We start from the raw sequence: 18,794 nt of genomic DNA, 5'->3' as shown, positions 1-18,794 counted from the left end.
ATAAGCGAGCTAGTCACACATTTTTAGAGATGTCGTCATCCGATTTTTAAATCCACGTAGAACTCTTGTTATTTTTAAACCTTATTGATATGAAAATAAACGCAAATTTACGTATAAGAAAGGCGATTACGGTTAGCACTGATGCATGATAATCTAATATATCTATTACTAAATTCATTCTGATCTTTCCAACTTAAATTTAATGTTATTTTTATCTATTTACAAACACTAACATCTACGTAGTTGTGCACATTCTCAATACCATGTAAATGGCATTCTACATGTAATGTTAAACAACTAGCAATGAATCTGTAGGCACGTGCTGGTTGCACACCCTCAGCGGAATAATCGGCAAGAAATTCCTCGTATTTAATGAAGTGTAAAACGTGTAAAGTTCAAAAAAATCAAAATTTTTTACTAATGGATTTTTCATTGAATAAAAATATCTACGTGCGTGTAAATGCATGTTCATGTATTTCTTAGTTGTTGTACCCACCTACTATGCTTCACTATTAAAAAAATCCAGCGAAAGTTTGTATGTTTTTAATATATTTATATGACATATGTCGTTTTGTTTTTAACAGTACGAAATGTGGAAAGGGTTACATGTTGTTAGACATACACCAAAAACAGTTCCAAAAATAAATGTTGTTTTGTTATTTTGATTTAAACATTCACCAAAAACACGAACTTGTAAAATTTTACAAGCGTTCCTGGTAGAAAATTCGGCGAATGTCGTTCCCAGGACCTCCCAAAATGTCAAAAGTCATCAACGTTTGCACTCCAATTCCGGTTTGTTTATTGCTTGTCGCCTTGCCCTCTAATTAATGAGAGTATTTATGACATCACTTGTAGAAAATGTCTCTTTATCAGTCAAATAGTTTGCATTCAAACCACAAATATGTACTCGGTCTGTTATTTGTTGACAAGGCAGCAGATGGTTTCGTGATATATATATAGAAAGCGCCAAATAGACGATGTAATTAACCGCTTTGGGCGTACGAAAAGGCGCCCTGCAATTTCTAGATGTTTCCATTACCAAATGATTTGTTTACGAAAAAAATGCAATTTTGATTTATTCAACCATGAAACGCAATTTGTAGGTGACGTAATTTACCTTCAACAGAATTTTAAGAGAAAATCAAGTTACATTTTCGCATTCGAATTAATCCCAGTCCAAACAGAGCGTTTTTTCACATACAAAACCTGTTGGTATAAAACATTTAAGATGGTATGTTTAATGCTTACCAAAAACTTGTTGATATTACCGGGTATTAAACCTCGAATCAGAAATTTCCTCATGTATTTTAAACGTGAAAACTTGCTCTGTTAGCCTTTGAGGCGCACCCAACCGCTATGAAAACAAGTCGGACAAGGAAACTCCTTAAAAATAATATTATTGTCATGAATTTTGAAATTAATATAATTCCTTTATTGTGTATTAAATTTTAATGTCGTGTGAAAGCATGACAACGTATCAAAATATATTTTTTACCATATCACTTCAAGGTGATGAGTTTTTGTATTTTTATTGTAAAAAGGGTGTGTTGTTGTGACGTGTTGGAGCCATCCGTGAAACGCCATCCGTGGTAATGTGGCATCAGTGTGGCTTGAACTCCAAACCTCTTTACTCAAAGTCCGATTCTATGACCACTATACCACACTACCTAACTCTTCTTGGTACTATTTGGCAAACTACCAAAAAATTTCTTGTGGTAATGTTTATTTTCTTTTAATAAACTTCAACCTACATAGACGGAAATTTTACGAATTAAATTCGAATTAAATCCATAGACACGTTTTTCTTGTTATAGTTTATGCGGTTTTGATAACACATTCAAATTTACTTTTAATAAGAATTTAGTAATTTCAGTGCTTCTTTTTATGTGTAACTTAATATGTTAATAAGAAAATGTAATTTTTAAAGTTAATTTTAATTAATAATTTTTAAGTTAAATCACTTATTGAAATAAAAAAAATTTCAAGTTTTATTAATAATTCAAATAATTAAATCAAGTTTTTCTCACGTGTTATGTATAATTTTATAAAAAAAATTTTTATTATTTTTAAAAGAAAATTTAAAATAATTTTTAAAAAGAAAATTATAAATTACAAAAGTCGGGTCAAACCAAAGTTGCCAAAAATTGTGGCAATTTTTATTAAATTGATACAAAATTAAATAAAAATTTACGAATAAGATAATAAATTATTTTTTTTTAAATAAAGATATAGTTTTTTTTTTAAACAATAAAGTCCCAAATATTATTTTTGATATAGTAATTAATAAAAAGATTTTAATTACTCAAAAACTATTTTACCCAAAAAAATCTTTCTGTTATAAAGGTTTTACTAAAATAGCTATTTTAAAATACCTTATGTCTTTTTACGAAAAGCAATTTAAAAACAATTACTTTTTATCAGTATAATTAGATTAGTGAACAGGTAGATAGGCACCGATAGCATTTTTGGTATGCATGCATAAACAACACGATAACAGTTTGAAAAATCACTACCTGCAAAAAAAAGAAATAGTTAGCGAAAATCTTGTAAACTCAGTACTATTTAAAGTGAATGTTCACTTAAAAATGTTATTGTGTTTGGTTGAAAAACCAAAGTCTTTGTATTATAGATTATAGATACTTAAAATGACGTTAAACGTAGTAGGTGTGGTATTGATTGCAATATTTTTTGTGGCAATGTTTTTATTTGGAATCCTGGTGTCTTGGAAAACAAGAAAATTTCTCAAGACCTCTAAAGCTATCATGATTGGGAATAAAGATATTGGTCTCGTGGTTGGAACGATAACAATGTCAGGTAGGTATTTTATCAACTTGGTGTACATAAAATCAAAGCAAGAAAGAGGGCTATAGATTGCCAAAAAGTGCTTTTTATATTTAAAATAATGTTAAATATCAAAGTGTATTTAAAACAAATTCACACAAAAACGCATAAAAAAGTTACTGTCTTTTGGGTATAAAAAGTTAAATAGCCTTAATTAGTAATTTAAGTTCGTAGCAGACAACATTAATAAGGATTTGTGCCAATCCTATGTTAGGTGCTCAGATAGTTTTACAGAAATATAAAACACATTTTAAATGTTTACCAAGAGTCAATGTTGTTGAACAAATTTTAAGTCGACACGGACCAAAAGTTTTTGCGTTTTTACCAAACCAATTATGGGGTATCAATAAACATAGTTTAAAAAACCCAAAAATATTTTAAAGCTACTAGTTCACTGAGTTCATGAAATTAATTTTTAGCCACTTTTATTGGAAGCCCATTAATATTTGGAATCGCTGAGGAGATTTTTACCCCGGGCTTGGGATTAGTTCAATGCCAATTGCCTTACGTTTTTCTTATCTCCAGCATAGTTTCAGCCTTGATTTTTATTCCAAAGCTCTACGATAAGGTTACTTATTAAATATTACATATAGAAACATGCTATAAAAATATTATAACTAATAGAAACGAAACACCTAGGCATTACTTTAATTACTTAAAGTTTTCTAAAAACTCTATTTCATCAAAACTGTTTTTTTTTAACTAAGCGAAATAATTTGACATTTTTTTCTTAATTGGCAGGGATTTGTAACAGTTTTGGACCCAATTCAAAATAAACTGGGAAAAGAAATAACAATTTTCTTTTACATAATTGTATTGGCTGGAGATGTTTTTTGGACAGCGGCTATTTTAATTACCTTAAGTAAGTAAAACCTTAACATTTAAATCCATATTATATTTACGTTAACTTTAAGATCTATTTTCTATTACATTTTTCACAAATTTAAAGCAATAACTAATAGGTCTAATGCATAACATTTTTTAGTACAACTTAAAAATACTTTAAAATAAATTTTCAAGGTGGCGGTATAACAGTTATAACCGGCTTGTCAAATCCTCCAGTCGTTGTTACAGTCTCTGCATGTTTCGTGGCAGTGTACACCATGCTAGGAGGCCTGTATGCTGTTGCTTATACTGATGTCCTACAATTAGTATTTCTATTATTTGGCCTGGTAAGATGTGCATTAATTATGTACTATAAGATTCTATCTAACTGTTAAACAACGCTTGTAAAATATATAAACTACCAACATAATATTTCATTCAATATGTTTTAAGTTAGTTTTTTTATTTAAAGGTACTGATAACACCTTTTGTTTTGACCAATGATGCAGTTTATGGCCTTGTAGGATCAAGTTTTAACTTAACCAACACAACTTCGGATTGGCTTGGGACATGGTATAATCAACAGACAGGATATTGGATTGACCATTTTTTGCTAATGGTAAGTAATTTGTTAGTTGACTCTGCCAAGTAATAAGTGGTTATAGGCGACATTTGGTCTACACTTGATGTTTCAATATAAAACAAAACATTTAATCTGCTTTAAAAAATTTGCAGGTTTTAGGTTTTAGTGTTACCCAGGGTTTAATGCAGCGAGTTTTTGCAATGAAAACTTTAAGAGACTCACAGATCGCATCTGTAGTTTCCAATGTAATCTTAAGTGGTGTATGCATACTTCCTATTTTGATTGGAGCTGCTGCAACTAACACAAGTAAGATATGTTTTCAACAAAGGTTTAAATGTAATGTCAATTTCCTCAACAAATGGATAAGTTAAAATATATATGACAATACACATAACTAATCATATTATATCCTTTATTTTAATTTTTGCTACTATATTTACTAGTTAACTTTATAGATTGTATGCTGTTTATCTTGCTTAAAATACCAAATCCTATCTTGCAACAACGTAATTTTTACACTTTTATAACAGATTGGACAGTGGCGGGCTACATAGACAGAACATTTAACAATAATACACCATCAGAAAACCACCAAGCCTATATGATATTTCCAATCGCCGTTAAATACTTAACACCGACTGCTGTTGGGTTCATTGGGTTGGCTGCAATTACTTCGGCTGCAATGTCAACTGCAGACTCAGCCATTCTTGCGTCTTCTAGCATGTTTACTCAAAACATCTACAAACCAATAATCAGAAAAAAGGTAATTTTAGAATTTCAAATTTTACAATAAAAATTTAATTTGTTGGAAAACTTAAAAACTTTCTACGAGGATATCACAAGAAAATACCTTTTTTTTGTTTTTGCAGGCTTCTGATAAGGAACTAATGTGGGTAACAAGGATTGCAATGTTGGTAATCACCACTGTTGGCGCTATTTTAGCATTACTGTCACCATCAATTTATGTGTTATTAATAATGTCAGGAGATATGTTATACATTATGTGTTTTCCGCAGGTAAATTTCTCTTAAAAACTGTAGCGCGTTTGTGTGCTCAAAAAATGTACACATGCAGTCAAAAGTTTACACAGCTACTTTCCATTTACAGATTGTTGCCGTTTTATTTCTTGATCCAAACAGTTATGGATCTATTATTTCCATCTTCTTGACTACCTTATTAAGAGTGCTAGCTGGAGAACCACTTCTTAACTTTCCTGGAGTTATTCAGTTTCCAGGGAACGATTATCCTAACGCCCAATTTCCAACAAAAACATTTATTATGTTGTTTGGTTTAGCTACGTTGACCTTGTTCTCTTATGTGTTTAAATACTTATTCAAAGCAGGTCTTATCCCCAAACGATACGATTTTCTTAAATGTAAGTTAGCTGATGGTGGTCGTAGTTATATGTACGCAATCAAAAAACGTGGTGTATCATATGGTGGAGATATACTGCTACCTAGCGAGCAAAAACAACTAAACAATTCTAAAGATTAAATCCGTTAAACAACGTTAATGTAAAAATACATCTCAAACAAAATGATCATGTTTAGATTAACAACGTAACTTACATTTATTAATAAATACCTAATAGTTTTTTAATTTGTTTCTGTATTCAGCTTATTATTTAATATGCATATAAGATATTTATTTATTATTTAATATGCATACAAAAGATGCAATGAAATAAACAAATAAAAAAGAATTTGCAACGGTTATAGTTCCGATTATATATGTTAGAAGTATTTTTACAAGAATAGGTAATATACGCTAAATGGTGTTTACTAACTATAATAATATAGGTAAGTCGTTTAAATAGCAATGCTGTTTGGAATACTTTTTGGGTTTAAATATATGTAGGGTATATTCATCTCCTTGTTTCGAGCATTGATTTCTACTTGCAATACTTTCAACTCTTCCTTGAAAGATTGTTGAATTTCAATCAATTCCGCTTCGTGGAAAAATCTCTCGGGAAATTGGGCCAAGAACACCTAAAAAATAAAAGTTTTTGATGTTGGTTTATTACTGAACATAAAATAAAGATGTAAGAAATAAATTTGATGTAAGAAATAAAGATGTAAGAATGTAATAAAATAAATGTAATTTATATTTAATAAATGTAAGAATGTAAGATGTAATAAAGATGTAAGAAACAAGTATGTATTTGTAAGAAAAAATTTGATTGAAGCTGAAGTATAAAAGCACCTCGTCTATCGTAAAGATAGACAGTAGAGAAATGGTCGAAATTGCTGTTACAGACATCTGGAAATCCGGCAAAGTGTTCATAATCCTTTCAAGCGTTGCCTTAAATCGAAAATCAAAATATATAATGATATTAAAATCAGTTGTTGTTTTTTTTTAGGTATTTTTAAGTTTAAGTTTAAAGTTTAACAGACTACAGTTTAACAGATACACCAATCAATAAACTTTAAATTCAATCTACACTTTAAATAAAACAACGACTTACTTCTCCTTTCTTGTGTGGTGGTAATCTAGCAGCAAACGGACAGTTTGGTACGAACTTGTAAGTATCAAACTGACCAAAGTTAACTGCTGCATGTTGTGCAGTGCTTGTAAAAATTAACCCAGTACATATTTCGATCTAGAGAAATAAATTTATTAAAAAATAAATCATTAAATTGACAATTTACTGATTTTAAGGTACCAATTGATCAATGGTGTCTAATTTTGTTGGCAATCCCTTGGTATCTCCATCCTGCCATCCGAATCCTTGTAAGGCCGTATCATTTATCCAATCTTGTAACTCAAAGTCATCAACAATATCCTTTAAAAATAATAGCTATACTGTTATTTAACTTCAATAATATATATTTTTATAAATGAAAATTAAAAAAATATACTAATTTTATTAGTCTGGGTGAAAAAATGAGTTCAGTTCCCCTTTAAAGCTTTTGAATGCAGCGAATTGTTAAGGACAAAAAATATATGGTTATTGCGATTCAAACTCGTTACTATTAGAAACGCAACCTGACTTAGCTAAAATAAAGGTTTTATGCTTCTTAATATATCATCATAATCTTTACCTTGTTTGACTTATAAAAGTAAGTTAATATGCCTGTAACGTATTTTTCGATTGCAGACCATACACGAAGAGCATCATGTCGGTAATGAAAATTGGGCAGCAAGCTCAAGTCATCAATACCTAAACACAATTATTGTTTAAAATCTCTGTTACAAATTAGCAATTTATTTGTCATAACGGTAAATTAGTGTTGTAGTTTTTCTTGCCTCTCATTTTCAATGCTTTTGGCAACATCATTTCGTCAATAGTCAAAGTCTTGTACCATTTTTTAGCAAGGGGCGCAGCAGCTAAAAATAAGCTTAAATTTTTAACAGATAAAAAGTTTCAAATATTATTGAAAAGTAGCAAAATTCTCATTATATTCCCTATATGTTTTTAATTAAAAAAAACAACCTAAAATATATTAAAATATAAGTAATTTAGTCAAGCATTTTTTTACATTAAAAACATTTTTTTGACAATATTCTTATAGATCTGGCAATACAATGTTTTCACTTTTATTTACTTACAAATCGCCATAGCAGTAGCAGCATCGGCATCAGGGGTAATCAGAGTGTTTCTTGCATCGGTGTTTATAGCAGGAATAGTTTGTAAATGAGGCCTCAACATTTTAAACACTGGATGACAAAGCGGAAAGCATCTGAACACTGACACAGAGAATGGTTCGCAGATATTATGCGTCAGCAAGAAATGGTAAATCCACTAAAATCCAAACAATTCGTATAGTAAATTTATATACAAGTAAGTGTTGAAAATTATGCAATTACAAATATACTTTAAATATAAAATCTACTTAACATACCTCGTGTGTATTGGCTTGAGCGATTCGGTAAAACATTTTTGCCAGTAACCAATCTAGTTTGTTTTCCTCCTTAGCGGTAAACAAATATTCCCTATTCCCAGGTACAAGTTGTATTACGATCGGTACAAAGTTGTCCTCAGCATTAACATAAAATAAAGCAACAGAATTCGGGCAAATGAGATCGTTCGAACGAGGCATGTCTTTCAAAAGCTCGTAGTAGTCACTGATGTATACTCGTCCGTTCTATAATAACAAAAATAAATTGATTTTTTTTAAATATAAATTAAAATCATTTTTGTTTTAGATTTTAGCTGTTTTGAAATAATTGTTGAATAAAACTTAACAAATACTATTGCATTACAACATTATCAAAACATTTTCCTACGAGTCTAGCAAATTTACTATTTTAAGAACACTTCAGTTTATTTACCAACATTTCTTCTTGCAATGTTTTTCCTTGTCTTAAAATGCCAGCAACATCTGAGTCAAAGATGTTAAAGTGATCCGGAATTCGTGTGCACTTCTCAAAACAATTTGTGGCAATTCCATTTAAAGTTTGCCAGCCCATAGTCTCATCGCTTCTCCAACTTTAATCAAAAATTATTTTTAGACCAGGCAAGTACTAAAGCGATTAAGTTATATTTAAATTTATTTTTTGTGCCTAAATCACCTACTAATTAAACTTGTGATAACGTAGCAGAAGTAAAACATTTAAATACACAGAATAAACGTTAAAGTATTGGTTTGGTTTACATGTTCTGACATTTTTTATAAGTTTACTGGCTTAAGGGGTAGAGAAAATCCAAAGTAAGGTAAAATGTAGGCCTAATGTGTTTACAACAATATTTTACTCCAAATCGACAACTTTTGAATTAATTACAAAATTATAAACAATAACATTGGTTTAAAATCCTACAGTGCTTACTTGTCTAAAAAGCGTGGCGTGTTTCTATGCATTTCCTCCCGTTCAAAGTTTTGGTAAATATCGTGATACGAGTTCAGATCAACCAACGGAAATGCACTGTCTAAAAATTTTTTTTTATTATCATAGTACATACACGTTTTTTAAAACACTTTAAAGTGTTTATTGTTTGAAAGGTGTAAGACATTATACTTAGCTTAAATGAGACATTTAACACACCAATATTGGAGCAATACTTACTGACTAATTTGTCGTGAACCTCAGATATTTTATTAGCAACGCCGATGGCCAACAAATTGACAGTCCTTCCTGTTTTACGTTGGAAAATTTTCGGCAATTCGGCCGAAGAAGTAGCGTTAACAAATCGTGGAAGACCGTAAGCTAGATCACCAGGTTTTTGTTTTGGAATCCAAACAAATCGGATGCGATGATCATTTACTTCCTGCGCTCTTGCTAACTTAACACTTTCGTCTGTTACATGCTGCGGTAGAACTGAACAAAAACAGAAGATGTGTTTAATATTAGCTTCGTACGAAATTGAAAAAAAATAGTTCAAACTGTATTACTTGTTACTAAAGGATATATTAAGTGATAGATTAATTATTAAAGTTATATTCTTACTGCATTCAGATGTGACAATTAATTGAGTTTCCACCCAATCAAAAATATAGAATCTAACTTCTTCCTGGTCACGTTTGATAGTCAGCCAATTACAATACCACAAATCAGTACCGTCCAACTCTAAAAAATTGTGATAACAAAATAATATACAAAAACATTATATTTAAAATTAAAAACACAAGTTAAAGACTATTAAATTGGAGATTTAAATTGTAAAATCAATTACAATGGTTTCAAAAAAGTACATAAATTTTAAATACTCTTAGAATTTAACAAAAATAAAAATAAAAACTTCAGCTTATATTTAAAAAAAAATAGTCTTACTTATTTCCAATATGGTTGGTATTCCAACGTCAAGAGCCACTACATCGAAAGTATCTCTTGCCCCGTTTTGAAAATCGTCTCCTAATTCGTCCAAGATAAGCCAATCAGTAGTTTTGTTGTTCCCTGAAAATCGAATTGAGATTGTGTCGTTGGTCCCCGCATCGATGCTGTAGTTGGATGTCTGTTATATCAATGAATAAATTTTCAGCAAAACAAATTCGAACTTCACCATATGTTCTTTTGGATATATCTTTGTCCCCTATATGGGAAGGTCAAATGCGTGACCTAAACATAGAGTAACATCATTTACTCTGACCCGCAGTCTCGAATTGTCTTTAGCAGTTTGGGATATTATATAGATTATATTTTCCCGGTAATAATGCTGCTAATTAAGTGCTTGCTCAGCAGAAGTTTATATCGTTTATAGCGCTTTACTCAAGGGCGCTACAGCATGGAAGCAGTGGGGGTTAAACCCATGACCTTATGGTGATGTAGCAAGTGTTCTTACCACTACACCACGCTGTCTGTAAATGTTCTATTCGTATTGTTTTTAGATTAAGTTTTTTGCAAAAATTTAGACATTTTAATTCCAGCAACTTCATTATCTTATATCAAATGAACTTAGTGTAAAACCTTCAGAAAAGTACATATATATTGGCATAACTTAATTACAATTTCAATAAACAAAAAGTTCGCGATATATAAACTACCTTCGATACAATCTTATATTTTACTTCTCCCTCTCCCGGTGTAGCTAGAGCATTTCCCATTTTGATAATTTACCTTTTTAACAAAATAAATTATATTTAATGTTAATCATATGATTACTACCTAAAATACAAGTAGGAATTTCGAATATTTTTGTAAAATTTGTATTAGCTTGTGGCTATTGTGAAGCAGTAATTATAAGCATTACCTAAAAATTTTAATTTGTATCTACTTAAAATTTAAATTTTCTGATGCAAAACTATTCTTAACATCAACGAAATTTCTCTTGTGCATGCGTTATGTGTTTACACTTACTTAAAACGTGTCTTTAATATTGCAAAGTTTCGGAATAAAAAATTGATATTGTATCCGGTATAAACAAAACAATTTTATGATTTAAGTTGCGGTATTTTTCTAGGCGGATGTCATTAATTTGTCAACTTATTTATAACGATATATATTCAATAAAAATCAGAATTAAAATTTTAACACATTTTTCTCTTAATGGTATTGTGTGTTTTTCGGTTACTATTATAACTCTTTTGACCTCTTGTTTTTGTAATGATGTACACATTAATATTTTTTTAAAAAGTATTTTTTTTATGTTTATTAAATTGATTCACTTTCGCTTATCGTAAAAAATATGATTAATTTTCCATTTTAACAGCTTATATAGCATTGGAGAATGATAATAACGACAATCAAACTATGTGTTGAAATGGAAGATCATAATAATATGAAGATAAATATTATAATTCTAAACTGCGTACCGTAAAAAAAAAAAGTTTTAAAAATTTTAAATTTAAATTTTCTGCTTGTTTTTTAACCTAGATTTCTAAAATGTTTGACATAGTTTTTGTTTTATTTGTTTCAGCACAACTAAGACGCCCAAAAAAACAATCTAAAATAGATTTCTAAAATCCTAGATTTCTAAAACGTTTGACATATTTTTTGTTGTATTTGTTTGTACTTAAGACGCCCAAACAACCTAAAATAGGTCAGCTATTCCTTTAAAATGAAACCGATTTAAGTAAAAATGTTTATATGGTATTTACTTCTTATTTTACCTTACTTGTAAGTTGAAAATGAAGTTTTTAGTTTGTTTTCTCTTTTTGCTGCAATTCGTATACGTGAATTGTCAAACAATTTACTATGGTAAGTGTAAGATTTGAAAGATAAAGCAACATTCTTTTAATATTCTAAAAAAATTGCACAGGTATTTTTACTTTACGTTAGGATAAAAGCTTTACGTTGTACTTTACAGCAAGATATAACAACTTGGGATGTTGGAATGACAAATCAACAAGAGCTATACCGACGCTTGAGGGTTCGAGTCCAATCTTAGACGGTTCTTACCAATCCAGGGCAAACTCTATTTTGAAATGTGCGCGAGTTTCAAATACAAACGGTTACGAAGTTTTTGCGATCCAGGTAAAGTTAAATTCCTAAAATTTTTAATAAAAATAGACATAATCGTTATTAACCTTGCATTTTACGTTATTAAATTACCTTTAAAACTTGCTAGCACGGGGGTTGGTGTGCTAGTTCAGTAGCGGCAGAATCAACTTACGAACAATATGGAAAATCGTCTAAATGCTCTTCTGATGGAAAGGGCGGTCCTTATGCAAATCAAGTCTACGAGCTCACGTATTTAGCTAAAGGTATTTTTTAAATAATTTTATTAAACCAACAAACGCTTTTATTTAAATTTTTAATTCAACTGTTAAATTTGCTTTACATTTAGTTGTCATTCTTTTCGAAATATTTTTTTAAAACATAATTTTTATTTTTATTTATCTGTTTAAATTGCTTAAACACACTGTAATATACTTAGCCATTTTTAACCAATATTTTGCAAATAACAGTTTAATTTTGTTCCTCGCAGTTTATTTTTGTTCCTAACAATTCAACTTTTTTATTTACAGTTTAACTTTGTTCCTAACACTTTAATTTTTATATTAACAGTTTAATTTTGTTTCTAACAGTTTAATTTTGTTATTAACAGTTTAATTTTGATTTTAAGAATTCAATTTTGTTATTAACAGTAACTCTGCAGTCGTTGGGTTGCTGGACAGACATAAGCAACCGCGCTGTTCGTACTTTGGAAGGACTTGACAGTATTTTAGATGGCAACTACCAAACTCGTGCAAACGCCATCGAGAAATGTGCAAGGGCTGCGTTAGCAAGGAGTTATAAGGTTATTGCTATACAGGATGGTGGATGGTGTGCTGGATCAAGATATGCTGTGAATACTTACAAGAAATATGGACCTTCCTCGTCATGTAACCCAGGTGGAAAAGGTGGTCCTTGGGCAAACAATGTTTACAGATTAAACACAGTCTGGGAAAAGTAAGTTTTTTTTATTTAAATGTGTGGTGATAGTTTTTAAAGATAGTAAAAAAATAAATTAATAAAAAGCAAGGTTGACCTTTACGCTATAGCTTTTTTTAACTTTAGTAAACAGATTTAACAAAATTTTCTTTTTTCAGAAAATTTCCAACACCTTAAATGAAAACCTAACTTGATCAACAAAAAACAAATCCCAGTAATTAATCAAACTTTCAGAAAAAAAAACATTTTAAATAAATGTAACCTCGATATAATTGTATTTATCAGTTTTGCATTTTAATAACTAAATTTGGGTTGAAATGTATATAGAAAATAAAAATCGAAAAGTCAAAATTTGCATTTGTTTTTATCATTTTTTAACTTTTAATCTCAAAAAGATAGGCGATAAATTTAGACATAGTTATAGCAGTCTACCGACATTAACCAATTTCAACCAAGGGACTTTCCCGGCCTTGGTTGCCGCCAAATCTAAAATATAGTTTCGATCAGTACGATCATAAACTTAACAAAGTAAATAGGTATATACTGAAAAAAACATATTTTTCAATGAGAATTGATAGTAAAATTACAACTATGAGCAGACATAAAGATCAAAATGATATAGTTTACTATCTGTTTTTTTAAAATACAATTATCCAACCATCTTTTTCTAGGTAACGATTTAGATAATTTTTCTTTAAATTAACTTGATTTTATGATTGATTGTGTTCCTAACACAAAATGGAATCTTTTCACCATAAAGAAATTAAACGATTTTTAAAACTCTCTGCCCGTGCTCACGAGAAAAATAATCTTAAAGAAGAATCCGAGTATTGCAATGCCCTTGGCAATGAATATTTACAACTAGGTGAATACGAAGAAGCTTTATCAATGCATCAAAAAGAGCTTGCGTTATGTAAAGCTCTTAATGATAAAATTGGCCAAGCTGTTGCAAATAGAAAAATAGGTGACGTTTATGGTGCGATGGATAATTATACAAATGCATTAAAACATCACTACAAGTATTTAGATTTGGCTGAAAATGATGATGTTGAACTGCAAAGAGCAACTACATCACTCGGTAAAACATTCCTAGATTATTCTAGAACAATTGAAGATCATATTCAAATTAAACAAACTTTAATTAAATCGATTGAGTTTTTAAATAAAAGCTTAAAACTGACGGAAATGATTAAAGGAAAAGTTCAAGAAAGAGAAACTTATGAGATGAAAATTCGAAGTCTTATAAACCTAGGTTTATGTCATCACCAACTTTCAGGAATTTCTGCTTCAAACGAAGAAAGATCTAAAAGCGAAACCTACTTTCAAAAAGCAATTTACCTTTCACAAAAACACAACTTTAAAGAGGACTTATTCCTTGCCTATTATGTAATTACCAGTGTCAATTTAGAACAAAAACAATACACCAGTGCACTTCGCAACTGTCAATCAGCTTTATCATTAGCAGAAAAGATTAACAACAAAAAATCAATTATCGAAGCCTTAATATTACAAGGACAAGTTGATTTATTAATGGGCAATACCCAAGGTGCAAAATCCTGTTTTTTAAGGGCTTTTAAAATGAAAAACAAACAGGATCGTGGTGTAATTGAAGAACAACTTAAATTAATTATAAAACTATGTCAATTGCAGGAACAAATAAAACTCATTACCGACAAATATATGGAATTCCGTATGCATGAAACAATGGCAGATATATTATGTAAGCTACAATGTTTCAGCCTTGCTGTAGAACATTATAAACATCAAGAAAATTTAATGAGTAATTTTGATGCAGACACGTTAAATGAAAAACAAAAACGCTCTGTATATTTTTCAATAGCCACAACCTTATTTGATATTGGGGAGTACAAAGAATCCAAAGATTATCATTTTAAGGAACTGGAAGTTACAGAAGATAAGGCAGAATGCTCTAAAACTTGGTCTTATATTGCTGCTTGTTATGAGAAATCGGGTGAAAGTTTTAATGAAATAGAAAGTGCTTACAAAAATGCAATTGAATGTGCAACCGATGCAAATGATAAGCGCCTGCAATTAAAAACCTTATCTGTATTTAACTCCGCACAATCGCGAAACCTATCCAGCAAAGAAGAGATTTCTGCGACTAGAGAAAAGATTAACAATCTTGAAAATGAGCTTGGTGTGCTGGCAGAAGACAGTGAAGATGATGAAGAAGAATTATGTGAGAATAGTTGCCCAATGGAGGATGATATTGAACTTTTACTTCAACAAGAATTAGAGAACTTTGAGATTGAAGAAAAACCCGAAGACAATGTTCAAAGGGGCTCAAGACGCAACCCAAAACTTAACAAGAAAAATGATAAAGGTGAAACATTGCTGCATAGAGCTTGTATTGAAGGGGATTTAAAAAAGGCTGAATCTTTAATAACCCAGGGTCATGAATTGAGTCCCAGAGATTATTGTGGTTGGACCCCATTACATGAAGCTTGTAATTATGGGCACTTCGATATTATTAAACTACTTGTTAACAAAGGAGCGAGGGTGAATGACAGGGGTGGTGATCTATGTCAGTCTATAACTCCGATTAATGATGCTGCAACCAACGGCCATTTTGAGATTGTTAATTTCTTATTGGACAAAGGTGCTAACCCTAACATCGCAAGCTCACAAGGAGCTACAGTTTTATCCTCTTTAAAGAATTTTTATCGCTTACATGATGATGACATGGATTTAGAAAGTAAACAAAATTACACAACGTTATGTGAGCGGCTTAAATCGTCATTTAAACAACAAGACACACCTGAAATTGGTGTATTTGAACAAGAATTACTTGAAGAAAAAAATGATCATGATTTTTCTGATATTCCCAATTTAGACGAACCAGTTTTACCAACTTTAACAAGTCGGGTTAAGGAAAATCGAAATAAAAATTCACTTATAGATTATAAAAGTCATAATTCATTATCAGATGATGTTTTGGAGTACAAACACTCTATTGCAAGTTTAGGAGGTTCAACTGCTAGATCAAATATCGATGAAACTCAAAATGTTCGCAGCCCTGCAGTTAAGCGTAGATCAAACACTGCCTTGATTCCGGAGGATCAAAACCCTGTAAATGATTGGTTAATTCCAATTGAAGATGACATTTCTCAGCCAATCAAAAAACAGCGCGTCCAAGACAAAAAGGTTAGTCAATCTACAACTAAACAAAGTACTAAAAAACGTAGAAGTTCAAAAATAACAGATTATTGCAGTACATCAAGTGAGGTTATTGATCTTGAATGCTTCAATGATGATTTTTATGTTGAGAATGATGTTGAAACAACTAAGACCAAACCAATAATGCCAACTCCCATTACAACCCAGATAATAACACAACCTGCAAATACAACTTTCAGATTAAAAGTAAAAATAGAAGAGATTACCTTTATGGTTGCTGTGACGAATAAAGGTGAAACGATCGGTGAATTAACACTTAGAGCAGCATCAAAATATGAAAAGGTCAAATCAAGGCAGCCTAATTTGTCCTTGTATACAACTGATGATTGTTTATTGTCAGATGAAGATTTAATCGTTGATGTTTTGTCCAATAATGATATGGTGATAGGGAAAGTTAATAACTGGCATGTTGTTAAGTTTTCTGAAATGTATACAAATGCATGTAAAAAGAGCAATTCTCTAGTTATACCAAGAGTCCTGCAGGCATGCCAAGATTGTGAATGCACAAAAACCCTTGAAATTAAAAACATATTTACCTACGATCTTCACCTTAAACCATTGTTTAGTATTATAGGTTTGCAAGACATACAAAAAGTTATTTTATATGGGAATAGGATTGGTCTTGAAGGTTTAAAAGCTTTTTGTACAGCAATAAGCAACTGTATAAAAACAGATTCAATTCTAAATGAGTTAAATATGGGACTAACTGATATACCAGAGGACTCTATTTCGCATTTGTCAAATTGTTCAATACTTAGAACATTAACCCATCTTAACTTATCATTTAATCCTTTAAACAACAGCAATAAACTTCTTTCAATGATTTTAAACAACTGTGGAAAATTGAAGAGTTTAAACATAAGTCATTGCGGTTTAACCTTTTTTAATTCAACATTATTACCAACTTTATCGAAATTTGATCATTTAGAAATATTGGATATTTCTGACAATTTATTTGGTTGGCAAGGTATACAATTATGGTTTAAACTTCTTAATCGTGAAGTTATAAAACATATAAACATTGGTGCAGTGTCAAATAAAAATACCAACTCAAAACTTTTAAATGCTATCCATGAATTTGTAATAACAAGCGAAACTGTTATCCATTATTTGGGTATAGAAGAAAACAGTTTAACTGCTGATCATTTAAACCAATTTACTTTATCTTCCAATTATTTCGAACAAATAAATATATCAAATAATAATCTGACATTATCTGATTTAAAATTATTTGTAAACCAATTGCCGTACTGTAGCACTAAATGGTTATATTAAATGTTTGGTTGCTTTTCTGTATCTTAAAAATATAAAAAGCAATATTGTTTATTTAACTGTAATTATCTTTAAAATTGCAAAACAATATAAATCGATTACTAAATACAACATGTTTTCTCTTCACTCAGAAATGCATTGGCATGTTGCAGCAAAAGGTTGTTGAACCCTGTTTAATAAAAATATATACAATTATTTTATTTTAAAAACAAAATGAATATTTATTACTTACCTATTATCTGTGATACACTTCATAATTCGACATTACCAAAAGGATTTTTGGTTGAGTATTTTTGTTCAACTACATTTTTCCAATTGCTAATCCATCTTTTGTGGAAGTATTCAATGTTTTTTTAAATTACAAAATTTTAATTCAGAATATCTAAGAAACACACAAATATATCATTTTAGAACACATTTAAGAAAAGAACTTTTAGTCAAATTTGTAACCAAATTAAATACTAATTAATTTATATCAGTTTATATCATACACAATAAAATTTTGAGATATCAATAAATAAAGTCAGAAATTTTGAAATTAATTTTCGGTTCTCTTCTTATAAGTTGCCGTGTTAGGATCCAAATAAATTTCCGATATTTTTCCAGAAATAGTTTCTTCGCCGGGGTAGACTGGACCTCTTTCCATAATACATGCATTTGGAATATCACGCTCTTTATTCATGTGCTTTAAGTAATAAACTATTGGAATTGCTGGTAAGAGCCCTACAAAAGCCAACCTTATTGCTCTCTGCACCTTGAATAGAAACAACTTTGGAATTTCTCTATAATCTTTTCCAGCGTAAAAATAATCCACAATATCTTTTCTTTTGAACTGCCTGCTCCAGAAGTTGGCCTCTTTTTCACGAAAACTTGACAATAAGTTGTACTTTTTGGGTGGTAACAAAGGTTCACGTTCTGTAAGACATTGATCCTTGAGCCACAGACGTCGAAGTCTTCGGAGTTGGTGATCCCGTAGTCGTTGCTCGTCCAACATATTCAGCCTTTCGCCTTTAGATCGTATTTCAGCTAGTCTGTCTAAGTCGCTACGAAGGCCCTCGGCCTCGACAAACTTAGACATGATTAACTAAGTAACAAAACTGCAGAAAAAAACAAAACCAAAAACAGTTTTTTTGCATGTAAATAACCTCAGTTTTGTCTTAACCCCTTGACCCTAGTCATAGGCATCTAAGTTTCCTCCACGCTTCATTAAATGCAATTGCCTGAAATTCTAGTTTGTTCTCATTTATTAAAATTTTAAATGTACAAAGATATAGTTTGTTATTTCCCTATAGATATCGAACTTTACTTAAGAAATGGTTGAACTATA

The 18,794-nt window shown here is 30.4% G+C and overlaps 5 protein-coding genes across 5 annotated transcripts; 3 read left to right on the top strand and 2 right to left on the bottom strand.

The window, feature by feature from the left end:
- The first annotated feature begins 2,609 nt into the window (after nt 1-2,609).
- LOC145752989 (high-affinity choline transporter 1-like) lies at nt 2,610-5,933 on the top strand. The gene is made up of 9 exons (XM_082569368.1): nt 2,610-2,814; nt 3,261-3,409; nt 3,583-3,703; nt 3,862-4,013; nt 4,139-4,285; nt 4,402-4,555; nt 4,780-5,012; nt 5,119-5,265; nt 5,357-5,933. The coding sequence occupies exons 1-9, from the start codon at nt 2,646-2,648 to the stop codon at nt 5,741-5,743; spliced, it is 1,659 nt and encodes a 552-aa protein (XP_082425494.1). The 5' UTR covers nt 2,610-2,645; the 3' UTR covers nt 5,744-5,933.
- A 110-nt stretch (nt 5,934-6,043) lies between these two features.
- On the bottom strand, nt 6,044-10,767 carry LOC145752983 (allene oxide synthase-lipoxygenase protein-like). The gene is made up of 14 exons (XM_082569362.1): nt 10,669-10,767; nt 9,959-10,139; nt 9,635-9,754; nt 9,254-9,505; nt 9,017-9,116; nt 8,522-8,678; nt 8,092-8,334; nt 7,799-7,991; nt 7,496-7,576; nt 7,291-7,409; nt 6,912-7,031; nt 6,714-6,848; nt 6,452-6,550; nt 6,044-6,237 (listed from the first exon to the last, which is right to left on the bottom strand). Exons 1-14 carry the CDS (start codon nt 10,726-10,728, stop codon nt 6,058-6,060), a joined length of 2,040 nt encoding a protein of 679 aa, XP_082425488.1. The 5' UTR covers nt 10,729-10,767; the 3' UTR covers nt 6,044-6,057.
- Nucleotides 10,768-11,722: 955 nt separating this feature from the next.
- On the top strand, nt 11,723-13,249 carry LOC145753009 (uncharacterized). The gene is made up of 5 exons (XM_082569387.1): nt 11,723-11,821; nt 11,931-12,097; nt 12,192-12,327; nt 12,712-13,015; nt 13,156-13,249. The coding sequence occupies exons 1-5, from the start codon at nt 11,752-11,754 to the stop codon at nt 13,172-13,174; spliced, it is 696 nt and encodes a 231-aa protein (XP_082425513.1). The 5' UTR covers nt 11,723-11,751; the 3' UTR covers nt 13,175-13,249.
- A 486-nt stretch (nt 13,250-13,735) lies between these two features.
- On the top strand, nt 13,736-17,330 carry LOC145752591 (tonsoku-like protein). Its single transcript, XM_082568898.1, has 2 exons — nt 13,736-17,275; nt 17,319-17,330. Exons 1-2 carry the CDS (start codon nt 13,736-13,738, stop codon nt 17,328-17,330), a joined length of 3,552 nt encoding a protein of 1,183 aa, XP_082425024.1.
- Nucleotides 17,331-17,848: 518 nt separating this feature from the next.
- LOC145753740 (NADH dehydrogenase [ubiquinone] 1 beta subcomplex subunit 6-like) lies at nt 17,849-18,636 on the bottom strand. The gene has a single exon (XM_082570178.1). It carries the CDS (start codon nt 18,543-18,545, stop codon nt 18,006-18,008), a length of 540 nt encoding a protein of 179 aa, XP_082426304.1. The 5' UTR covers nt 18,546-18,636; the 3' UTR covers nt 17,849-18,005.
- Nucleotides 18,637-18,794: the final 158 nt, after the last annotated feature.

The sequence above is a fragment of the Corella eumyota genome, chromosome 5, assembly GCF_963082875.1.
Source record: "Corella eumyota chromosome 5, kaCorEumy4.1, whole genome shotgun sequence".
In the NCBI taxonomy this organism is placed as follows: Eukaryota; Metazoa; Chordata; class Ascidiacea; order Phlebobranchia; family Corellidae; genus Corella; species Corella eumyota.
The sequence above is the reverse complement of the archived record's forward strand: the minus strand, read 5'-3'. Positions and strand labels throughout refer to the sequence as shown.

Coding starts and splice junctions, on each gene's coding strand:
- LOC145753009 (XM_082569387.1), top strand. CDS start 11,752: ATGAAGTTTTTAGTTTGTTTTCTCTTTTTGCTGCAATTCGTATACGTG. Junction 11,822..11,930: donor TTGTCAAACAATTTACTATG/GTAAGTGTAAGA, acceptor TGTACTTTACAG/CAAGATATAACAACTTGGGA. Junction 12,328..12,711: donor GCTCACGTATTTAGCTAAAG/GTATTTTTTAAA, acceptor TGTTATTAACAG/TAACTCTGCAGTCGTTGGGT.
- LOC145752591 (XM_082568898.1), top strand. CDS start 13,736: ATGGAATCTTTTCACCATAAAGAAATTAAACGATTTTTAAAACTCTCT.
- LOC145753740 (XM_082570178.1), bottom strand. CDS start 18,545: ATGTCTAAGTTTGTCGAGGCCGAGGGCCTTCGTAGCGACTTAGACAGA.
- LOC145752989 (XM_082569368.1), top strand. CDS start 2,646: ATGACGTTAAACGTAGTAGGTGTGGTATTGATTGCAATATTTTTTGTG. Junction 3,410..3,582: donor TTCCAAAGCTCTACGATAAG/GTTACTTATTAA, acceptor CTTAATTGGCAG/GGATTTGTAACAGTTTTGGA. Junction 4,286..4,401: donor TTGACCATTTTTTGCTAATG/GTAAGTAATTTG, acceptor AAAAATTTGCAG/GTTTTAGGTTTTAGTGTTAC.
- LOC145752983 (XM_082569362.1), bottom strand. CDS start 10,728: ATGGGAAATGCTCTAGCTACACCGGGAGAGGGAGAAGTAAAATATAAG. Junction 8,335..8,521: donor CATTGCAAGAAGAAATGTTG/GTAAATAAACTG, acceptor TTGTTATTATAG/AACGGACGAGTATACATCAG. Junction 7,032..7,290: donor ACTTTTATAAGTCAAACAAG/GTAAAGATTATG, acceptor TTATTTTTAAAG/GATATTGTTGATGACTTTGA.